At 36.7% G+C, this 22,759-nt stretch overlaps 1 protein-coding gene across 1 annotated transcript in view; it reads right to left on the bottom strand.

The window, feature by feature from the left end:
• Positions 1-10,775: 10,775 nt before the first annotated feature.
• LOC104531773 (junctophilin-1-like) overlaps positions 10,776-22,759 on the bottom strand; it is a gene marked incomplete at its 3' end in the record, with an annotated part of 49,857 nt that continues 37,873 nt past the window's right edge. The window contains exon 2 of the mRNA XM_010176769.2: positions 10,776-10,894. Within this exon, the coding sequence (XP_010175071.2) occupies positions 10,776-10,894 (119 nt within the window). The remainder of the gene's footprint in view (positions 10,895-22,759) is intronic.

The raw sequence follows: 22,759 nt of genomic DNA, 5'->3' as shown, positions 1-22,759 counted from the left end.
ATCTTTAAAATATCTTCCAGTACTTTATTTTCCTAGTTTTGGCATCAGTAAAAATGACAAGGCCTTCTCAAAACCCACATCAAACGCTTCCTGTCATGTACTAGACAAAGATCAAGAGTGCTGAGTTACTTATTTACTAGCCACACATACAGAAACACACATACAGTTTGGCCAAACCCAAGGATAGTTCTTATGCCTCTATGTTTACTCTGCTCTAATGTTTACACAGCACAGGAGAGCTATTGGTGTGGCCTGTGAACTGCCTACTTTACTGCTAGTCTCACTGCATTTCACACAGATACAGTTGAAAATTACAGGACATTTTCTCACAGTGCTGCAAGAAACTTCTTGAAAATATTAAAACATCTACTCAAGCACATGAACTTGAGTTGCTAGCAACAGCAATAACAACAACAAAGGAAATGGATGTCCACCAAATGATCCAAATCATATGCAACATCACCAACTTGTGAGTCTAGCAGCAGGATGACAAAACAGGGATATTAGTGCAATTCCTATCTGTATGAAAACCAGACTGCCTCTTCTCTTCCTTCCTATCAGTTCCTCAAAATCTGAAATTAATCCTACCATTAACACACATGAATATAATATATAAACAGTATTTTTGTATTTTCCATTTTTTGTATTCTTCAATAAATAATTAAAAATAATTAAGAATATAAGAATACCTAAAAGTAAGATTTTCTTCCTCAAAAGGTTTCTAAATGCATCATTATAGAGCAGACACACACACGGAAAGATCTAAAGGCAGGAAAGAAGAGACTTATGGATCTCAAAAACTGCGTGTAGTCAGCACTAAGTAAGAAGAATGTTATTTATTCTGACTGTAAATCCAGTCTCTGCTCCATTTCTGTGACTGCTTTAGTAGGTGACTAAAGTAGCCGTGACATTTGCAAAATTCATTACTGTATCTGCATAGTAGATTATAGTGTGTAGGCCCTTATAGTTTTGGATTCATTATCATCAGAAAAATGTAACAGATTTATCCTACCTGATAGACATCACTATGAATGCTGTGCAGCTTTCTCTAACACCTCACTGGGACATCAGCTTATGGACACAGAAATTGCTCATGATCAGCAACCTTAATTATGGCTCACTTTACTTACCCTAATTCTCTGTTGATGAACGCTGACAGGACTTTAAAAAAAAAAAAATTGACAAGATTATGTGGTGTTGGTATATGGCTCCTGTAATAGGACAGGCTTCATTTTTTCAGGCTAGATAATATACACGCATTGCATTTAATGTGAATGCTCCTGGCTAAATAACACACATACCATAATCTACTTGAATGCCTCTGAGCCTGCAGGCTGCTTAATATGAGATAACTGAGAAGATGTTTTTAGCTTTATCAATGAAAATCTAGAGCCTACTTCAGCTGAGCTGCACTGGGGCATGAGGGAGACCGAAGCCTAGCGTCAGTGCATGCTCTACTGCTATCATTAAGAATGGTACATGAACCTCTGATCAAGGGAACATTTTTCTGGAAACTAGAAGAAAATCTACTGGATAATTTAGCAAATGTTAACTGCAGCAGTAGTGCTCTTTAAGCTCCTTTATAGCTATCATAAAGGATGGGCAGAAGTGAAAGTCATAAGAGCTGCTTTTACCCAGTAGAATCCACACTTCTTTACATTTCTCCCAGCACGTCCACATCTTTCTGATATGGCAATGCCCAAAGCTGTATACAATATTTCAGATTCAGTGTCACTGGGATCATGCAGAGAAGGGACCATTACTCTTCTTCATGATGTGCTGCTTCTGTATATACAGCCTGGAAGAGTATTAGCTGCTCCTCCTGTCGTATCACATTTCAAGTGCATGGCTAACACCCTGCTCCATGGGAGCTTGGTAACTGACCTCAATAGGAGCAGGTTCACATCTCATCTCCAACTGGCTGAGTCTGTCAGCCCTTAAAGGACTTCTTGTAGCACTTTTGAGGAGCAAGTCTCTGCCTTCAGTTTAAATATTAGATCTGATAATTCCGCAATCTAGCTTGCACACTGCTATAAGTGAGTGCTATATGTGGAATGCTACTGAGAACTTTATTTTAGTCTGTTCCGGCTTGTGTTTGCAACATATCACTTCACTATTACCTGCTGATTTAAATAATATGGTGTTCACCATATTATACAAATATGCAACATATCATCCATGACATCTGGCTAGTCATTAGTAAAGACTCAGGTGAGATGACTGCCAAATTCCTTGCCATTTTATTAGTCTTCTCTCTCCCTGCTATTTTTCACTCCCATTTTTTTTTTCTTCCCATCAACAATCTCCAGTATTCCTATTGGAATCAGACAGGAAAACCATCTAAACTCACTTGAAACTTCTTGTGAAAACATTATAGATTAGTAATTGTCATGTATTGTCTTTCAGCTAAACAGGAAAATACATTAGATGTTTAGGATATAAACTGAAACTATTTTGGCAGTCATGCTTTACATTAAAAACAGAATACTTATGGCTCTTAATATTTATTTTTAGTATATTCTCTCCTCTTGCACAGCAGTCATGGGTTTACCTTTCTATTCTGCATCAAAACTTTTAACATAAGCAACCCAATTCCCAGTGACAGACTGGTAACAGACTGTCAAAGTTGTATCAGATCCATTGTCTCTTGGGCCATGGACAGATATGGAGGAAACAGTAGGTTTTTCTTCCTTGCATTTGATTGTCTTTGCAGAATTTGATATCATATACTGAGAACAATTTTAAACAAAATTTCTTATGCAAACCAACCGTCAAGCTCCTGATCCATCTGTCCACATATGCAGGTTTACACAGATATTCTGAAGTACTGAAATTATAGTAGTTGCTCTGCTGATATGGATCAAAGAGCTTCAGATTGAAACTGCAACCACTTCCACAAACAACTTGAAACAACCACAAAATGATGTGATTTAGAGATTTTAGGAGGAGGAAAAAGTATCATTCATAGGTGACAGATGCTTTTCAATACAATAGTCTTGCTCTTCAGCAAATTCAGTAAGAGAGTGAAACTTGCCAAACCTCCCTAACTTTTCGCTCTTTTAAAATCTTTATTTGTCAAAAAACCACTGCCTGCACTGTTTTTCTCTGAACACCTTTCCACTCTTTCACTTAAAAAAAAAAGCAGACCCTAGGATATGCACCCAGGGCTTGAGTTCTAGATGTCAGCACTTCTTATGGCTGTGGAATATATGCCCATAAGGCTCAATACTGGGAAGACATGAAATATATGCAAGTCACCAAACAATCAAAATTACATTTGAATTATTTAGATGAGCAAAGTAACATGGAAATAAGTAGACAGTTTTAGACTGCACTGATTCTAGTAATGGCTTTATAGATGCATTACTGCTTTACTGAAACTCTAGACATTTAATTACATTACAAAATCAAAACATTACATGTTTTGTAACATTACATCAATGTTAGACTTCATATTTTTTAGAAGTTTCCTTTATACTTGTGTTTATAGAAAAAATACTTGAATTTATGAAATTGAAAGGCACAAAAGCAGGACTAAAATAAAGATGCTCCAAATTTACTGCTTTTAAAATATATCTTTTTATGAATTTTCTTGGAGGTAGAGGGTTAATCCAGTATTTTTCAAAATTCAGAAACAGTATTTCATGATAATATGGCAGTATTCATTAAGCTGCATCACACTTCCAGCAAAATTAATTTCTTACATCTAGCAATGGAATCAATTAAGAAGCTTAATTGTCTGAAGTGGGCTAACAGAACTGACTGCTGCACTGGAAATGGCAGAACTATAGAAATACAACAATCAATTTAATTCTGGTAAAACTAGGACATGTGATCTGCTTAGTTTTCCATCCTGTTCTGGCTTCTTTCCCAACATATTCTTGGTCTTTAGTATTTTAAGAGAAACCTCTCACCCTGCCACTTTGCATTCTGACCTCACATGGTGTCACTTCTCCCCCTTTCACCTCTGTGCTCTAAGTTTTCATTTCAAATTCTAAGTTTTCAATATCCATTTACTGCTCCTCTTCTCCAAACCTGGCCCATACTCTTCATAGTTTGGCAATTGCCCCTGAAAAAAAACCTTCTCCTCTTCATCTTATACTTTTTAAGGAGCCTCCACTGATTTCTTAGTAGTATCAGTACTTAGTGTCAGTGCTCTATTCTCATCCTCCTTTGACACACTCCTTTATCCTCTTCTGGAACTTCTTCTCCTCTGTTAACTTCTGTGATTAATCCTTTTATTTCCCCTTAATTTTTCTTTTACTTTTTAACTATACTTTCAAGGAAGATAATATCAGATTACTCTGTTCTTGGTCCCTCTACCTTCTCTTTATACAATCATCATTTTTCTTCTCACCATACAAAAAGTTCAACTACCAATTCCATGCTGGCTGTGTTTCAGTTCCAGATTTGATTCCTGTTCAGATTACGATCTGAGTAAATAACTGTTACAAGACTAATAGGTAGAAATCTTCATCTCCTCCAAATTCTTAGCATGATCTACATCATACTGAACAATACTAAATTACTCTCCATTACATAGATACATAATCTGAATAACATCTTTCTTTTTCAGATCTCTCTCTCCACTCTCTCTACTGCTAAGTAAGTCTTGCAGACTTTCTTTGAATAAAATGCTGTGTATATTAGCCATCTATTTCTCTGGCCTTGACAAAAGTAGAATGCAGCTGTGAAGATTATTTTTCTCTAATGTTCTACCCTTCCCTCTGAAATACATCTCTCATTCCCAATTTCCTATAAAAAGAACAGCAAAAAAGCCCACAACCAGTGTTAACTGCTTATGGTCAGGTAGTACAAGGCACACTAACCAACACAGCTGTAGAGATGGGCTAATGTAACCCATAATGCCTGTTAAAAAAATAACATGAGAAACCTAACCTTTTTCAATGTTGAGTTTTCACTAGTATAATAAAACCCTTTCAAAATAAAGCACCATACTCTAGTGAAAAGTAGAACTGTAAGGAAGGTTTTCACACTACGAACCTTGTTAGCTGAATTTCAACATGGAACAAATATTTATGATGCAGTTATAAATAGGATTTATAATGGAAATGTTTACACTGTGATAATACTCCCATGTGATAGACCCTACTTCATCTTGTCCTTGGCTGATGGACACTGTGACAGATTGATATAGAAATTTACTGGAGCAGGCCAACAGTGGGCAGGTTCTGTGGAGGAACAGTTATTTTTGGGAGCAAATGAGTAACTTTGAACAAGAGAAAGGAGGTAATTAAAACTCTAAGGTAGTACTGACCTGTTTCTCTCACGTTATACCTGTACTTAACATTCCCATGGTTGTAGCTCAGATAGGTATACCTAGGCTAGAATTCAAGAAGCTACTTGAAGACAGCAAATAGCCGAGACAGCACTGAAGCTAGTCCAGGCTAGTTGCCTGACTGTCTAGCTAGCTTCGTAGTCAGATGCTGTAGCCTTTACTACACAACCACAAGTTGTATCTAGATGCAAATTAACTAGCTCAGTACTTAACGGAAACCTGTGAAAATTACAGTGACTGTAACAACTGTATGTCTCTAGAGGTAACTGGTTCTCTGTTATTAGTTTAAAAAGTTAATCTGCTCAAAGCAAATTATGTGCATTTTTTTCTAAGCAAGTAATTTGATTATGTGACTCAAAAGTATTGACAAAGCATCCTGAAGAATTAAGGCTACCCCTTTGCAACCTCTCATTCCTCTGCCTTCTCCCAAGGATGCTTTTTTGTCCCAGATACATTCAGAAACACTTGGGAGTGGGTTGAGCCATCATGTGTGCATGGCAGAGGGGCAGGACGGGTGTAGACTGGCAAGCTGGATGGGCCTCACTCTGGGTAAGAGGAAAAATATGGAAAGGTGGGAGCATCTGTAGCTAGGTCTCTGAGCTGGTGAGAGTAGTGACAAATTTAGAAGTCAAGTTGTGAAGACTGGTATGACAAGTTATAAAAAGAAAGGAGAGAACGACAATAAAGCTTGAAACTGATACCTTTTCTTTTAATGTGCCTTCCTTCTTTGTTTACTACATACAACAGAAGTGCCTTAGGATACTTCCATAGGCTCTGGCTCCTCCAGAGTTGTGCAGAAAGAGGATGGAAGCAATAAATTGTAGAGAAAAGATGCCATAGCAAGAATCTTGACAACAGTTGTGTGAGGATGATGAAGCCGTATGTCATATAATTTCAGAAAATGAACAGGCTCTTGTATGACTAAGAATAACTAGTGAGCTTCCGTATGCTTTAAGGCACAAACCGATGGCATGGCTGGTAACTATGAACAGGCAAAATACTCATTGTAATTGGCTTTTAAAATAACAATATCTGGCCTTGTCCACATGCATTGAGCAAGTACATTCCAGTTAATTAGCATCAGGCAGAAATGTCTCCTTCCTGTCCATATGGAGTTTGCAATTTGTGAACTGGAGGAGGTGGAGATGGCAGAGAGGAGGAAGATGGGAAGAACGTGTTTTCTTCCGAGGCTACAGACATCCATCACTGGTCAAAAGAGAATGTAAAAACAGTTGCTCTTTAAGGCACTAGAGGCCATTAGAGGCCATTGCCTTATTATAAGCTTAAAATGCTTATATGTGAGCCTAGCAATGTTCAGCATGTTAGTACTAATGATGTAACGGTAACCAACATTACAGGAAAAAATACTGGTAAAAGCCAACAATTTTTTATTCTTTCGCTGGAAAAACTTTGTTCGCTGTTCATATATTTCACCTAAAGATATTCTGTCCATCTCTTCAGAGAGCTCCTTGATCTCTCACATCCTGTTTAGGAGGCCAAAGGCTGGACGAATTGTTCTGGTGAGCCATGTATGTTCGCCTGGCAGCTGGTTGGCCTGACAAATAATCTGCCATAAAACAATTCAGATGTGAATTTACAGACCTTAATTGCTCCATGGTAATGTGCCCAGACTGCTTTTACCCTGCAGCAAAGTAGTTTTTCCCCTCTTTCATTTAATCAAATGTTATTCATTCAAACTGAATGAAAGAGCAGTATCCATTTGCTGCAGGATGCACACAGACAATTATAGCTTAGCTGTCCAGTCTGTGCAAGTTCACACTTCAGCTTACCTCCTGATAGTGAGTTTACAAGACTATATCCTAGAGATGGCCTGTGGAATTTAGAATGAATAAGCTGAAGCATCTATTAACCTTGTGCAAGACTAGAACAATATTACCCATTTCTACTGGGTGTCAAAAGACTTTCTTTTCTGTTGCACCTTTGATACAGGACTCCCATTATTTGCACTTCTCTAGGTTTTAACAAACGACACAAACCAGCATTTATTGTTTTTCTCTCAGCAAAGACAATCTCAAACTGTCCCTGGATGACTCCCTTGAATGAGGATATGACTCAGGTTTCATTTGTTTCCTGTCCTGGTATGCGCTCTTTTGACACATCTGCAAGTTTAGTGATGCCTGGAGGAAACAAACGGATCAGAGCTGGGATTTCTCAAAATTTGTTTTTTTTTTGTGATAAAAAGGCTTGTAAAGTCTGACGTCTATAAAGACTGCAACATTTGTTAAATTGACAAAAACTGTAGCCTTGTGTGTAGGGCTCTGCAAAGATACACCATCCTCGTAGCTATTAATCACTAGCCAGATCTCTGCTGCAGCAAAAGTAGAAGCAGGGTCTTGCTTGAAACTAGCATGAACAAACTTAGAGAAAACAGCTCCCTGTAACCTTTTAAGTCCTTACAATCTTTTAAGACCTTTTCAATCGTACTTGCTTTCCTTATATGCAAATATGAAGGTAATCAATTACTGGGAAAGCTAAATGGCAAGATTTCTACAGTACCTCAATATTCATGATTCAGACTGACGTTATTGTTCTTACCTGCTGAATGCTACTTTGCTTCCTACGGCTTTGCTCTCCTTTCAGTCTCCTTTTAAACTACAAAGCTAGAACCTCCTGTCAGATTCTGATGAATGTCTTAATGAACACAAAATTTAAACATGAGAGAAAATAATTGGGAAGTAAGAACTGTCATAGTACAGTAAGTGATGAATATTCACTGTAATTATAAATTGTGTGCAGTACTAGGAATGGTGGCCCAGAAGGTTGCTTTTTAAGAATCTGAAATTTAAGAGCTTTATAAAAAGATTTTCAAATATTTAAATTGACTTAGGCCACAGGTAATGCAGAGATCACTCATTAAGACAGAAAAAAATGCTTAACTCATTTACAGAGAGGTATTTGCATTTCATTTCCCCCCCCCTCTCTTTCTTTCAAGAGACTTGTTGATACACTACATACATTTATTCATTGCTGACAGCGTGCCTGCCTCCTGTACTAAGCCGCTCAAGCAATGAGAGAAAAAATACACTTTCCCACAATAACTTATTTTCATGACAATTTAGAACAATGGAAAGCTTTTTCTTAAATATAGTTTTGGAGACTGAGATACAATATTCATCATTAACTTTTAGTAGCACTAACAGAAACTTCTAAAGGTACTGTAAAAATAAAAAGCTCAAGCAACAGAAGAAAACCGAGAAGTTGCTATTGGGAAGCAGTAACGTTTACCTTGTTTTCATTCAAATGTATGAAAAATACTATTTGAAAAGCAGCTATTTACTGCTGTTTGTGTGAGTGAATGCTAATATTTAAAAATATCTATTTTATTACTATAAATTACAAAAGCTAATGCTAACACTGTCCAGTAACTCATGGTATAACACTTGGGAAATATTTAAATAAGCAAGTATGTGTACAGGTGAGTCTCAGTGTTAACTGGTAGCAGAAGTAATGCATCTGAAAAGGCATCGTGAACACTGAGGATGGAAAGAATCTCTGACATGACAGTATTTGAAAGGATCACAATGACATATGATACTGGTGTTCTTCTGCAGCTTGTCTGGGATAACTGAAATTTAGTGGCATCTTAAAAGTTACTTAAGCAACAGGAAGAATGATTTTCAAATGTGTACAAATATGCTGTATTTGTCCATCTTGAAAATAATGAGAGAATTTAAAATTCAGTCTCCAAAAGCATTACTTATCTTTTGATAAGTAGCTAGCTAACTGCTAATTTCCACACAAAGAATAGAGTAAATAGACAGTAAGGAGACTTTAAGAAATGTTTTGTTACATCACTGTACGCATATACAGATGGATACAAACTCTTCCCTTCTGTAATTGGAATAAGAATTTTAGATGAAAGGAAAATAAGGATCCTACACCTCCTCTCCCCACATCTCAGCCAATTTGTCAGCATTGCTACTTCATATCCTGTGGCGGGAAGTAAAAAAAGACACCTAACAAGTTCATGATCTGGGGGATTTCTTGGTGTCAGATTTCACACCATCAGACGTTTCCATTTTCTCTCAAGTACTCTATCCATTTATGTAAGGAGGAAGTGTGGGTCACTAATATAAGTCCACAGAAGAGGTTGTATTGAGGTCATTTCCAACACTGAAAGGTACATATTGATACCATTTTAAAGCTAGAAAAGTCTTACTACTGGAAATAGTTCTGTTGAGCTTTACCTACAGCTCTGGACAGCCATGTTTAAAAAAGATTAATTTAAATCAGGATGAGTACAAAGAAAGGTTGCAAGACTGATAAAGGGAAAGGAGATCCTAACCTGCACAAGCTGATCAGCCCTTGACTTACATACTAAACAAATAAAAAAGTGCACCCCAATCCTTCCAATCCCAAAATGCACAGATTACTCTCTACAACTAAATATTTAGGAATAAAGAAAAAAATCCCATTCTTTAAGCAAACTGACAGAAGTGATTTACTAACAAGTTATAGAGAGTAGTCATTATAATAAAAAAAATTAAGGAAATAGGTGGGTTGTTAGAAAATGTTGAAGAATGTTGTTCTTTCATTTTGCAGGTCATCCACCACACGAATACATTTAAGGATAAAGGGGTTTGTGGTTGCAACAAGGATGTACAGAAGATGAAGGTAAGTGAAAATGAACCTCGGAGGTATAATCTATATTTGCATACAAGTTCAGGTAAGTAATTGAAAAGTAATAACAAAATATGACTCAACTCATTTGACAGGTGAAAGAAAGGACAGGCTCATGAAAATCCATTAAATTGGCAAGTACAGTTCCATTTTATCTATTCAATATTAAGCTAAAGAGCAGTACACAAAAATATTAACCTCATGGAAAGACATCAGAAAAACAAGCAAAACCCACTTTGCTTCTTTTTATAGCAACTTTACAAACCATGTGACAGGTGAAAATGGTTTGCAATGTTCATACAGGTGACACAGACTTAATTCTATGATATCTTGAGTATGGGACTAATGTTCCACAGACCACCACAGGCATAACAGAGGAAGATTCCCTCACAGGCTATGTATGTGTAATGGAAAAGCATCCTACAGAAACTGGGTTTTAGCTAACCAAGACTGTCAAGAATTCCCTGGGTCAGTAAAAAAGCTAAGGATCTTTACCCTAATAAACACACTATAGAAATAACCCAAATTTCTGTTGATTTAAGTTCTCTGAAGTCTGTCTTTGACACCATCCTGAAGAAGCTATTAATTTTAGGCCAAGTTATATGCTTGATACTGTCTTTTTGACACTCAGTTGCTTTTATACAAAGTAATAGTCACCAAATGATTGAAAAATGAAAACAAAATCTCCTTGAGCAATGTATGCTTTTCATTACCTACACATGACTACTGTTTCTGTATAAACGACAACACTCAAAATGAAATAAACTTTTTAACTTAACACAGAATCCTTTTACTGCAAGAAAAACTAGCCACAAAAAACCCAATGGATAATTACCTGGTTGGTAGAAATTTGGTGAAAGTTCTCTGGCAACTGCTCTTGCAATATCACATTCCTGGCGAGCAGCCTGAGCAGCCTGATCCGCAGCATCAGCTTTAGCTCTTGCATGTGCAGTTCTGTACAGAGTAGAAAAAAGTTTATATGCAGAGGAGTCTTTTGTGAGTTGCATCAATAAAGTGCGAGCAAATGAACACTGCCCTCAGCTACCACACACTACACTGTATAGTGCACTCTTATGCCTACTTGCTGTCAGTAACTGCAAATCAGTCTAAGTATTTCAGAATCAACACATTATGCTTCTCAGTTCTTCAGTCCTGCTCATCCTTGCATCACATTTACTTGTAGGTACACAATTTACAGCCCATTTATAATTAAAATTTCTAAATAGAAAAAAATAGTATCTGATCGAAACTTGGGATTATGATTTATTACACATTACCAGAATGTGTACACAAGTGTACAGAAGGTCAGACTGGGCCACCACACTGACTCCTAAACAGGGGTCTGTGAGACCAGGATACTGGGTGTTCAAGGGGACTCTGGAATGCTATTTCCTTCACAACATTTCAAAATTAATGCTCAGTGCTGAGTGCCATGTAAGAATTTTTGAAGGGCAAAATTGAGGTTTGTTGGCCCAAAAATTTGAGAAATGTCTTCCACAATCAGACCAGTGATGGAAAATGTTTGATGCTTCAATAGGCATTTGTATAAAAGGAGACTTAACATCTAAATTCTTGTAACTCACTGAATTTCAAATCCAAAACAAGGTAACTTTTCTGAAGTCAAGACAACAGTCTGGAATACTTCTGTAATCTGCCCTCTGCTTCTACTTTTTTCCTTCTGTTATTTCTTAAAAAGCCTCAAGAACACCTTGTACAAGTGCCTCTGATTTCAGACTGTGTAAATTGATACTTGTGTTACTGCAAGACTGCATTAATGTTTGTCCCATCTTCCCTCCCCACTTCATTTTTTAAACTGTCATCTGTTTAAAAATTCCTGATGCCAGTGATCTCTCTGTGCCTCTACAGCATCAGCGCATAGCCTAGAGCTATGAAATGGTTCATTAGAACAGAGGGGAAGCTAGACATGGCAAACTGGCAGAGTTTTTTGAGCCTCTAGATATATTAATAACATTTCTAAACCAGATACATTAAATTTCATGATCTCAGGAATTTTCTCTTAACTTTCTATTAGAAAAATGACACTTAAGAAAAAAATTAGTTAAGAGGACAGCAGCAGCAGCAGCAACTTTTATCCCAGGTGCCTGGTGATACTAATCAACAGCAATCAAATAAATGAAAACTTTCAACAACTTCACTGTAAAAAATATTTTTTATTTTCAAGGAATAAACAAGAGTTCTATGTGTTTTCGATGAAGCAATAATTAAATGTTAGCATTAACCAGAATGAGCACCAAGAGATTAACTGTATGGCAGACTTTGCATTTCTAAAAGGACGTTTAATCCTGTGGGATACTAGTATAAACACAGACATAAAAAAACCCACATAGACAGTTTCATCTGTGGTGCCTGGAGAAGATTTATTTAAGTTACATCCTCCCTAAAATGTGTGCGGAGATAAATGTTGAATGTTATTTCAAAGCTTAGCTTGTCATAATTTACTGGATAAATATCAGCTCATGCTGCCTTCTTGCAGGTCCCTCTAGGTCTCTGAGAAAAAAAGGACAGTGAGCAAATAAGCAGTAACACCTTTGACTTGTACTCAGGATGGAGGAAAGAAACTGTTAATGAAAACAAATACACGGTATAATCCCATATGTGTTCTGTGCAGTTCATGAATGGTTGTACGGTATGTGCTTGCTTAGTAACAGTAATCAAACCCATTCTTTCTCTATAATCATTATTTTCAATTAGATGAGCTATTCTTAGCTCCCGCATAATTATGTCTATGTAGCATAAACTTAATGAAGCAATCCTAGCACTGGGACATTGTTTTGTGAGACAATAATGTAGTCTGCACATAGATAAACTAGACACTGATGATAGAACAACCAGATTATTCCCATATAAAAAAAGTCTAATATTATTGCCACCGCTGCAATAGACATTTTAAAAAGCTAATATACTAAATGATCAGCATCAGGAAAACATACTGCCAGGATAGTACAGTTATTTATTGATGCCTGTGAATTTTTTGTATCATTATAACCAAGAAGCAAATCACACATCCTGTTCAAACATACAGTATCAATTAGTTAAGCAATTAAATGGTGACATGAATAATAAGCTAGTGAAACTTTGTCACATGAAGCTGGGCAAAGCAAGTCACAGCAGGAAGAAGCCAATGGAACAGAAGGTAAATGAGCACTGCTTTCCTTGCCTGTCTTATCTCACACCTTTTTTTTTTTTTTTCCAACTTGCACTTCTTGCTATTCTGCCCCTTTTGTACTCACAGTCAGGAGTTCCAGCAGACCAGAACAGCAGCAACTGTTCAGACACGAGCGCTGCCAAGGCATGTCTCAGCCACACTTCAGCAAAGCCTCAGTGCTGCACTGTTGCTGAGAGACGATGCAGCAAGAGGAACTAAATAGGCAGAGGAGGGTAAGGCACCAGAACACTGTTTATGCTCCCGAGCAGGTCTTTGACCAGCCAAACAGAAGTGTGCACACATGGCTGTGATGAGACACTTCAGCAAGCATCATTGACGACGTATAGCAAACGTGAAAAGAACAGGAGAAACCAGCGGAGCTGGTGCTTTGCTGTGCACACAGGCTCTTCACTATTTGCATTATTTGCCATTTATTATCACCTGGGCATTTGGATGCTTTACTGGCTAACTTCAGCAATGTGGACTTGATTGTCTCAGTTTGCAACTGTATATTCAGATATTTCTTTCACTTCCTGCACACTTGTGTCAGACTCAAGATATTTTTCTGTTGCTATTTAATTTAGTTTTATTTTTTTTTATTCTGACTTCCACACTTGATTTGTCTGTATGTTTTCCAAATTACCTGCTTACAGTTACTGCTGCTTGGCCCTACATTTTGTGTGTACTTGTTTTATTCTGCCTTGCACTGACGCCCACTCTATCAGAGTTTTGTTACCAGAGACTATGGAGAAATATGTTAGTTTTGAATGACAACATTCATAATGGAGAGCTATCAGAGCAGGGTGGCCTCACTGAAATAGAATACATTTGCTCCATTCATGCTTTACACAGTTTGGGAAAGCATTCTTTATGTTTTGTTCCTGGAGTAATTTTGTGACTGTAGAGTCTTGAAGTTTTGTTTATTAACAGTAATTATGCATGAAAATTTAAGTCTATGATATACCAAGTCAAAATGACCCACATTTGAATAAGGACCTCTACTTCAGAATTGCTTTTTGTACCAGAGAACGCTACATCTTTTGCTGTGACAAGAAATCTTTCTGAGAACTTTTTGAAAGAGAAAACTCAAAACAATGCCTTCTTTCCTCTCCCCCAGCCAAGAAAAGACTGCAGCAGGCTTCACATGCTGTTCCACACATTCTCCAGGAAGGGTCAATCTAAAGTTTCAGCAGCAAAATAAAAACTATGCAGGGAAGTAGGCAGCAATCCACAGACTGCAAAACAGTACAGGGAAATAACAACTGACCTGCTTTGCAATGCTACGTTCCAGTTCTAACCCCCAGCAAAGGACCTTTAATGACTTTTCTTTCAGGTGAACAGGCAGTCCTTTGTAAAAATTCATTCTCAACAAGTGTAACACATACACATTACTAACTTTTTAAGTGATGTGTTTTTATGTGTGTAGCTACTTTAAAGTATCACTCTAGCATTAATATTCCACATGATGTCTCAAACACATGCTTGTAAGCTTTCAAACCAATATGAAATTAAAGTATTTTAAACAAAACTAATTCATATTTAGAGGAACAATGTGCCACTTAGCTAATGAGTCCCCAGTGGTGGTAAATGCAATTAAGATAGGGACAAAATTAAGCTGTATCTGTTGCAGGAATCAAACCGTACTTATATTAAAAAGGAAGTCACACCTAGAGTGTTAGTACCAGGTGACAGCATGTGGAGTCCCTATATCTACCCTGCTAGCGAGGGGTGGAGGACTAATGGCTAACTGAAGAACTTCACTAATTTTATTTGGACTCATATCAGGGTCTGATTTTGAAAGAAGCATAAGCTTTCTAGACTGTGGGACAACTGATACCACTACTGATAACTTTGTGTTTGGTTGGGTAGGTAAACATATACATAATCTTAGCTACACTCAAGAGATCATAAGCACAGAGTCAGGGGCTTCTTACAAGCAGCCTCCCCTTCCAGCAATACAATCAGATTTCTATCTACTTATGTCTGAAAAGTGACTTGAAGGAAGAGTATTGAGGGCTGAAGGGCTTAATCATTATCTAGCATTCTGCAGCAACAATGCTTATACATAATGCCATGTGTCTGGAATGCATTATGTAATGTTTATCTAAATTTAAACTTCATTTACAACTGTGCATTTACAACCCTCCAGATTATTTTGTATTTCCATAGTATCCTTCAACACACTTGTAATGCTGTCTCATTCAGAGACAAGTAAAAACATAAGCAACCCATGTTTACTTTGTTTCATTTTTCATCTTTTATTAAACACAGTGACTCCAACATAAACCTTTCCAGAAGCTTGCTTTCTACTTCTTAAAATTATAGAAATAATTTTCTGTTTTATATTTGCTAAATATATGAAACACAATTATCTTCCTATCAAATTATCCTAAATTAGTAACCTTAACAATGATACTAGAAGGGACCATTACTCTTTGTAAAAAAAAATAAAAAAAAAATAAAAAAAAAATAAAAAAAATCAGTAAAGGCTAAATCTACATGAAGTTCTCAGAAATATATTTAATTAATGACACCTATCAGTTTTTTCTGAGTAACATTACATATTGTGGGTTACTATCCATATCATCCCTTTTGAAACTGGAATTCTCTAAAAAGAAATATCGTCTTCCTAAATTCTAAAATTCGGTGATTTTTTAAAAAGCAAAGAATATTCTTGGTTTTTTTCCAGGTATGAAACTTTCCAGCATTTTTACATTTATTTCTATCTATTGGAGGCTCAATTTTGCAAAACCAAGGTCTGATAAAATTGCTGCAGAGATCAATGACATTTCCAGGAAAAGAGGAGCTAGAGAGGAAGAGGAAAACTTTCAGGAATGATTCTTTGGTAGTTTTCCTTGTCACCATTTCATTTCCATATTCTTCTGATATTATACATCAGTAATGAATGCATTTTTTAACACTGCAAGTGAGAGACTGGCATTTATCAAGATCCTCTTCAGCTTCTTTCAGTGATTATACTTGGTGAAAAACACTATTCTGCTATGGTAGGATTAAAAATACATACATGCATAACTATGTAGAGCTACCTAAGAACTCTTGGCTTCATCAGTGTCAGCAACTCATTGCTATAATATACCTCAGAAGTGAGGGTAGATCACTGAATACCAGCAAGAAATGGGAGTCAGAGAGAGAAACAGAGAGAGGAAAAAGACTGAGTTATCTGACAGATACTGCAATACAAGAGCTTCATGTCAGTGAGAAATTTAAAGTGCTTCTAAATTACAGATTGAATTGACCAAATGAGATATATGTCCTCAATCAAGAGTCTGAACTTAAAAACACTTCAAAATACTTTACTTGATCACTCTCCTTTGTGCTTTGCTAGATTTTAGTTTCAACCAGCTGCTGCTTCTTCACAAACTGACTTCACTCAGAAACTGGACTACCTGGGTACTACCAGTAAAGGCTCATATAGTGAAGCAAGAGGAGTTCTATTACGTACACACTGCTGGCACATTGATCCGTATCATCTTTAATGGATTTTGTTTCTGAAAACTCCTCCTTCCCAGCCTAAGTCCATCTCTCTGTTTTTTTCAGTCCTAACTCCTATTAGAAGAACTGAAAAAAAACTAACCTTTAGTTAACAATGCCTGAAAAACCGAGGAAATTCCTTACAATTGGCAAATGGCCAACCCGATTTCAATACTTGAAAAAATAACCTGGGGGTAATGACGGATTGGCCAGACATCAGTCTTGGGCATAAATAACAGCACAAATAGATTGAGTCTACATCCATAAAGATTTACAGGTTAATAGTATATCGTGCCAGACATCACGCTTTAACAAAGAGTAGATTTTGCCAAGCACTTCATACATATGTAAAGATAATGGGTCCTATACCTTATCAAGATTGCTTCGATTTAACATACTTGGTTTGCTTTCAAGGTTTGTGATTTTGCACCCTATGGCAACATAATTAAACAACAGCATAAATTACATGGAATTAATAAAGCACATCAAAATGCATTAAAAGCTAACTCTCTGACACATCTCAAAGCTTAAGGCGGAAGACATCAAAGAAAAGGGTTGATATGTGCATTTTACCTTAGGAATTGTTTTTTGCTCCAGAGTTGTTTAATATTTTTTCATAATGTCTCAATGTAAGCTAAAACATACTATGGTAGATTACACAACTTCTGGATTCCAAAAAACCCCTAGAGGAGACTTTACTGTACCCTAAAGTTACAGTAACACTGAAGTTCAATGATACCAACTTCAAAACCCATTTAACTATACTGAAACAAACACTGGGAAACAAAGAATCTAGCTAGTATGAGAGACTGTCATGGAAAGCAGCACAGGAGTATGAAATAAAGATTGCTAGCCCAACACATTGTGGCAAAAGGAAGGGTTAATGTGGTCTTTATAGTAGAGATGAAAATCAAGTATAAACAGGAATTTGTTCCTGCTGTACTACTTAATCCAAAATCTGTAAAACCACTAATGGAACAATACCCAACTCATATATGTCTCAAGAAGGAGAAAGAAATGTCAGGACCACAGAATAACTGAGGTTCTAAAAAGACAAGCTTTTTAGCTTAAAACTTCTTGAGCCTCGTATCTACTTATTACTAAAGAAACACTGAGAAGCCACCTGTCATGGTGTACACATGGATATCAGTGGAAAATCGAGAAGACAAAATGAGGAAGACAAGTGTTTCAGATAAAGATATAATCAGTCCAATGATTAGAAGCTGAATTTGGGCATAATCAACCTTGAAATGTTTTGGATATATTTTACAGAGAAGATGACGGATATTTCTAAGTCTTTAAAATTATATTACGCAGTGTACTAAGAGCCCCCTTTAATCAATTTTCTGAGAAAAAAATGACATGGTCTTTTGTTTACAGGAAGTGAGATTAGATGATTTAGGGACTGTTTACATTAAGTATTTCAGACATCTGACGCAAGTGCTCTGATCACCTCATTGGAGGCACTCCTCTTACTCCACTAAAAATAAGAAACTTGAACTATTTACAGTTTGGTCCTCGGAACTGTGTGGATGTGAGACTCCTGCAGTGGTCAACATGAACATGCTCTGCTGTGCCCACAAATATATGAGTAGTCTTATGGCAAACACCAATCTATGTGTTTGTTAAGGAATCAACTGCCTTATGCCAAGATTCAGAAACTGTTTGCATTCTGCTTTAGACCTCTATGGTCTACAACAATAAAACCGTAACTGCTCAGCAACTCAGGGGTGTCGAGGTACACCTTTCTCTAACTTAAACTGATCACGTGTACTCAGCAGTTCAAGATTTTAGGTGAATGAAGGAAAGATGATATTTCTGAAAAATCACTTTTAACAACTGAGATAAACTCTATTTCCCTAGTCTGTCTTTCAGGCCCTCACTTTTGCTCAGCTGTTTGGAAAAAGACTCACATGCAGATGTCTGAATTTAAAAAGCAGTTTTAGGTTGCTGTTAAACACCACCAGAGAAGTTGCATTTACATGGTACTCTCCCTAACCGTAGGTGTCCCAGTAGCCTGGCACTATGTATCTGTGAATGCCAGATAATCTGCCCCTGGATAATGGAGCTGGCTCTTCGTGTGATGTATTCAGTTTTATCCATCGTTCTGTCAGGATCTTGAATGAATGAAGTTTTGCTTTCATATTTCACCCTTGCACCAGCACAGAAATCTTGAAGATGGCACAGTCTTCAGTTTCAGCACGATGAACAGTATCATTTCAAGCAGAAAGCAAGTTTTCCTGTGGGGAAGCTTACACTTTGGGCAAGATACAATTCTGTATACTATGCTCATAGGTTTTTTTCCCCATTTTTGCCAATGGTGATTCACTGCCAGTATCTTTTCATGTCACTAAGTTCCAAGTACATCTAAAGAAAAGTATAAATCTTGATGTGCATCTGTCTATCCTACTTTATAGGATAGACTGTATGCTATCCTATTTTATTACCAAATCTTAGAAAGCAATATTTTCTTCCAGTTCCATAATGTTTAATTCCTGCAGACAGTAGGTTTTTTGTAAAGACGTAAAGGAATATCTGCAAACAATTTGTTGTTTCCAATCACCAAAGCCAATTATATTGGTTGACTGAAGAGAGCTTCTGAATCTAGTGGGAAGCATGAAAAACTAGATGCACACTTGAGCTTCAGCTGCTCTTGATGACATAGTTAAGTGAAGGGAAAAAAAGAGATAAATATGTTTCTCTTCCCTTCATCATAAAATATGGGCTTCAAGGAAAACGAACCCTATGTAATAAGATTCAGCCCTGAGAAGGTAAGCCTGCTTAAGGAAATGGAAACACATGGACCACTGTGATCATTTGCTCAGAGAATTTCTAAGGTACGTTTAGTGCATTGCATGTCCTCCTTGCCACACATTTTTTTTAAACTGTTCTCTATCTGGAACAAATAAAATAGTAGGTATGATGACTGCTGTCATCAACACCAAAATCTGGCAGCTATTCTAGACTCTGCATGTAAGAAAGCAACAACAAATCATCATCCCAAGGGATACAGCTAGATGAAAAATAAGAACAGCTTACAGGAAGAGACTAGGAATTATTTTTTTAATCAAAATGGACTGCTTTTTCAATTTAAAATGTTATCAATATTTTTCAGTGTTCTACTGATTTTTACCACTTTCAATTACTTGTAAAAATAATAAAAAATTCAGAAAGTATGAAATCAAATGTCAATTTTAAGAAAACAATTAATTATAAATTATTTTTTGTTAGAATAATGCTAGTTAGAAAACTTCTGTAAACTCTATTAATCAGCAAATGTATTCAGGAAAACTGTCAAACATCCTTGACAATTTTTGTATTTCTTAATCACTCCTTTATGGAGAGTTGATGTGGTTTTTTAAGGGTAAGATTTTTTAAAATTTTAGAGCAAAAAAAGTCTACAGTGTTACAGATATTTTAGCAAAGAATACCAAAATGTAGAGCATTTATACAGCAAAATACGTAATATAAAACTAGTATCTGATCTCTCTTCACATCATAATATATATAACTTGTAACACACTGGTTGCATGAAAATCACATTACAGAAAATTACATGAAAAAAGTGAAAATTTATTTAAAATTCTACAGGTTTTGCTGGTTTCAAAAAATGTAAGATAAACTCCCCAATCCTAAATAATTCTAGGAGTATGCTTCATGTTTTTTCTAAGTGACACTGGCAGTCTGTAACTTAAAGATTATGGTTCTAGTATCTGAATCCAAAGACTTATTATTGTGCTTGATTGAGGCAAATATACTATGAAAAAATTCACAACTACAGGCTTAGTGACTTAGTGCTTATTTGTCTTTCTCTCTTCCAAAAGTTGTAGCACACAAATTTATTTCTGCCATTTTCTCATAACAATAGTATGGAATTGAAACCTTCCTAACAAATGAGACCAGAAAGGGTGCACTGACCACTGAATAAAGTTCTAATCTAAAATAGTTTTGAAAAAATATCTAGAACATAATGGCAAACAAAATAATTCTTTATGAGATATAATAGTGCAATTTATGCATTTATAACTAAAAAAAGAATGTAGTGTAACTAAGCTGTTTAAATAACAAACATATTGACATGAATTCAAATAATCTGTGGCAATGTTAGGTTTTTTTAACAGTCCTTTTCATATCTTTGAGTATTAAAATCTACTGGGGAAACAAAACAGCAGTATTCTCATCCTTTTAAAGGCATTAGCTGTATGTGTTTAAATTTGTGCCCTTCAGTCTGACTGCCAAAACTGAATTGGTTTTATCTTTCTTTGCATGGTTCATTTCTGTTCCTTGATCAGCCGTGAGATGTCTAGAAAAATAATACTGATAGACAAATGTCTAGTAAACCATTCTGGGATTAGTTCTTCCATTTTCAATTGATACAAATTATCTGACATGTTTGAAGATAACCATTAAAAAAATTCACAGAAGTATGTGAATAACAGAAAACACTGATATATCTGAACAGTTTAATTAGCAAAAGGCCTAAGCTCTCCGTGAAAGACAAGTGCTTAAGAGTAGGGATGGCTGTACATGATTTGACTTTTCTCCAGGCCAACAGATACAAATCAAGCTCCTTGTATTATACACTAAACATTGAGAGACTGAACAGTATAAATAAGCAAAGGAAAGGCTTTGATGATCCTTCCATCTGTAAACATGCAATTCCTCTTAACTGAAGAGCACTGCAGATTGAAAATAATGTCAGATCATTTCAGATATAGAACAGGTGACAGCTATTTCACAGGTTTTGTTATCTCCAGCAGGAAGGAAATACAAAACCTGGGTTCATGACAAACACAGTTAACAGCTTTAAAATAATCTTCTCTCACATACATACCCCCTCTCCTCCAAATAAACATACATGTATATATTAAACGTCTGTAGATACCTACAATGTTGCCAATATCACACAATTTTAATAAACAACCAGCATGTCCTGTCAGCTACCAGAAAATCTGAAAAACCAGGAACGTTGCTCTCTGCTGGTTCCCACAGGGCTGATGATCTTGCCTAGATGCCCAAAAGGCTTTTGTGGCATCCAGAGACTGCTGAAAGAGAGTTCACAGCAGCCTATTTATTCCTGCTTAGAGCAGTCCTTGACTGCTTTGTTCAGCTGAAGTCATGCAGATCTCCATGGTAAGGTGGAAGATTCATTGTTGTATTCTTACATATTTAGCAGTAATCACTTGTGAAAGTAACAACTTACTGCAGACTCATGAAGTCTACTGTATTGAGACTCTCTGAACAGAGCTAGTCATGGTCTGTTTGCTCCTTTCTTTTCCTTATGACAGTCCTTCTCTGGAGCTCTGTCATTCTCCCCCAGCCTCTTCTAGAAAGCAAGTTTTCTCTTTTTTGAGTCACTAATAACAGAATTTTAATGTAAATACCACTACATGCCATGAAGGAGGAAGTAAGTCCCAAAATAATCAATCCTAATGTCTTGCTGTCCTCTCTTCACACAAATAGATTTATCAGACTTTCCAGATCTATCTGAAGGTTGATGGGTTTTACTGACCCTCATGACTGTGATACTGGAGTAGCTGGTAAGACAAGAATCTCCTGTTTGGCAATACTGTCGTGTCCCCCCCCCCTTCCCCCCACCAAAAAGCTGTTCTTGCTAAGGCCCAGTCTTGAGATCAACTACCCTGTTAGGCAATTCCTGAGCCTCAAAAATTACTCTCCCAGTAATCTTAATAAGTTACCTTCCTAAATTGTAGATCTCAAGAGCTTTCATGAGTTTCAAAGGGCCACAAGCTGGATGTTCTCCCTTTTGCAGAACAAGACTACCATAGCTTGCCAGAAGCACCGGATCTGCTCTGCCTGGACTGAATGATGGAGCTGTGTGCACATGGAAGTGCCTTCTAGAAGTGCTGGGCATTACTATCCAACTAAGTTCTGCACTCCTTATGTCTTCAATAAATAAAACTACAGGAGTAACTGCTGCTACTACAGCGATTCATGTAGCTGGCAGCCAGTGGTAACTGCACGGGTCTGAACATCAGCGAGTGACAGAATATTTTTGCCTGCTATTTTTCTTGAGGACATCAAAGGAGCCTCACCAATGTGTTGCAAGTAATGGAGAGGAGAATGAGGATGAGGGTCAGAGAGGCGGTCTGAGTGAGTTATACACTTCACTCATAAGAGAGATGTAATTAATATATAAT

Source organism: Antrostomus carolinensis, unplaced genomic scaffold, assembly GCF_000700745.2.
Source record: "Antrostomus carolinensis isolate BGI_N321 unplaced genomic scaffold, ASM70074v2 scaffold7511, whole genome shotgun sequence".
In the NCBI taxonomy this organism is placed as follows: Eukaryota; Metazoa; Chordata; class Aves; order Caprimulgiformes; family Caprimulgidae; genus Antrostomus; species Antrostomus carolinensis.
This window is presented reverse-complemented; position numbering and strand designations above follow the sequence as displayed.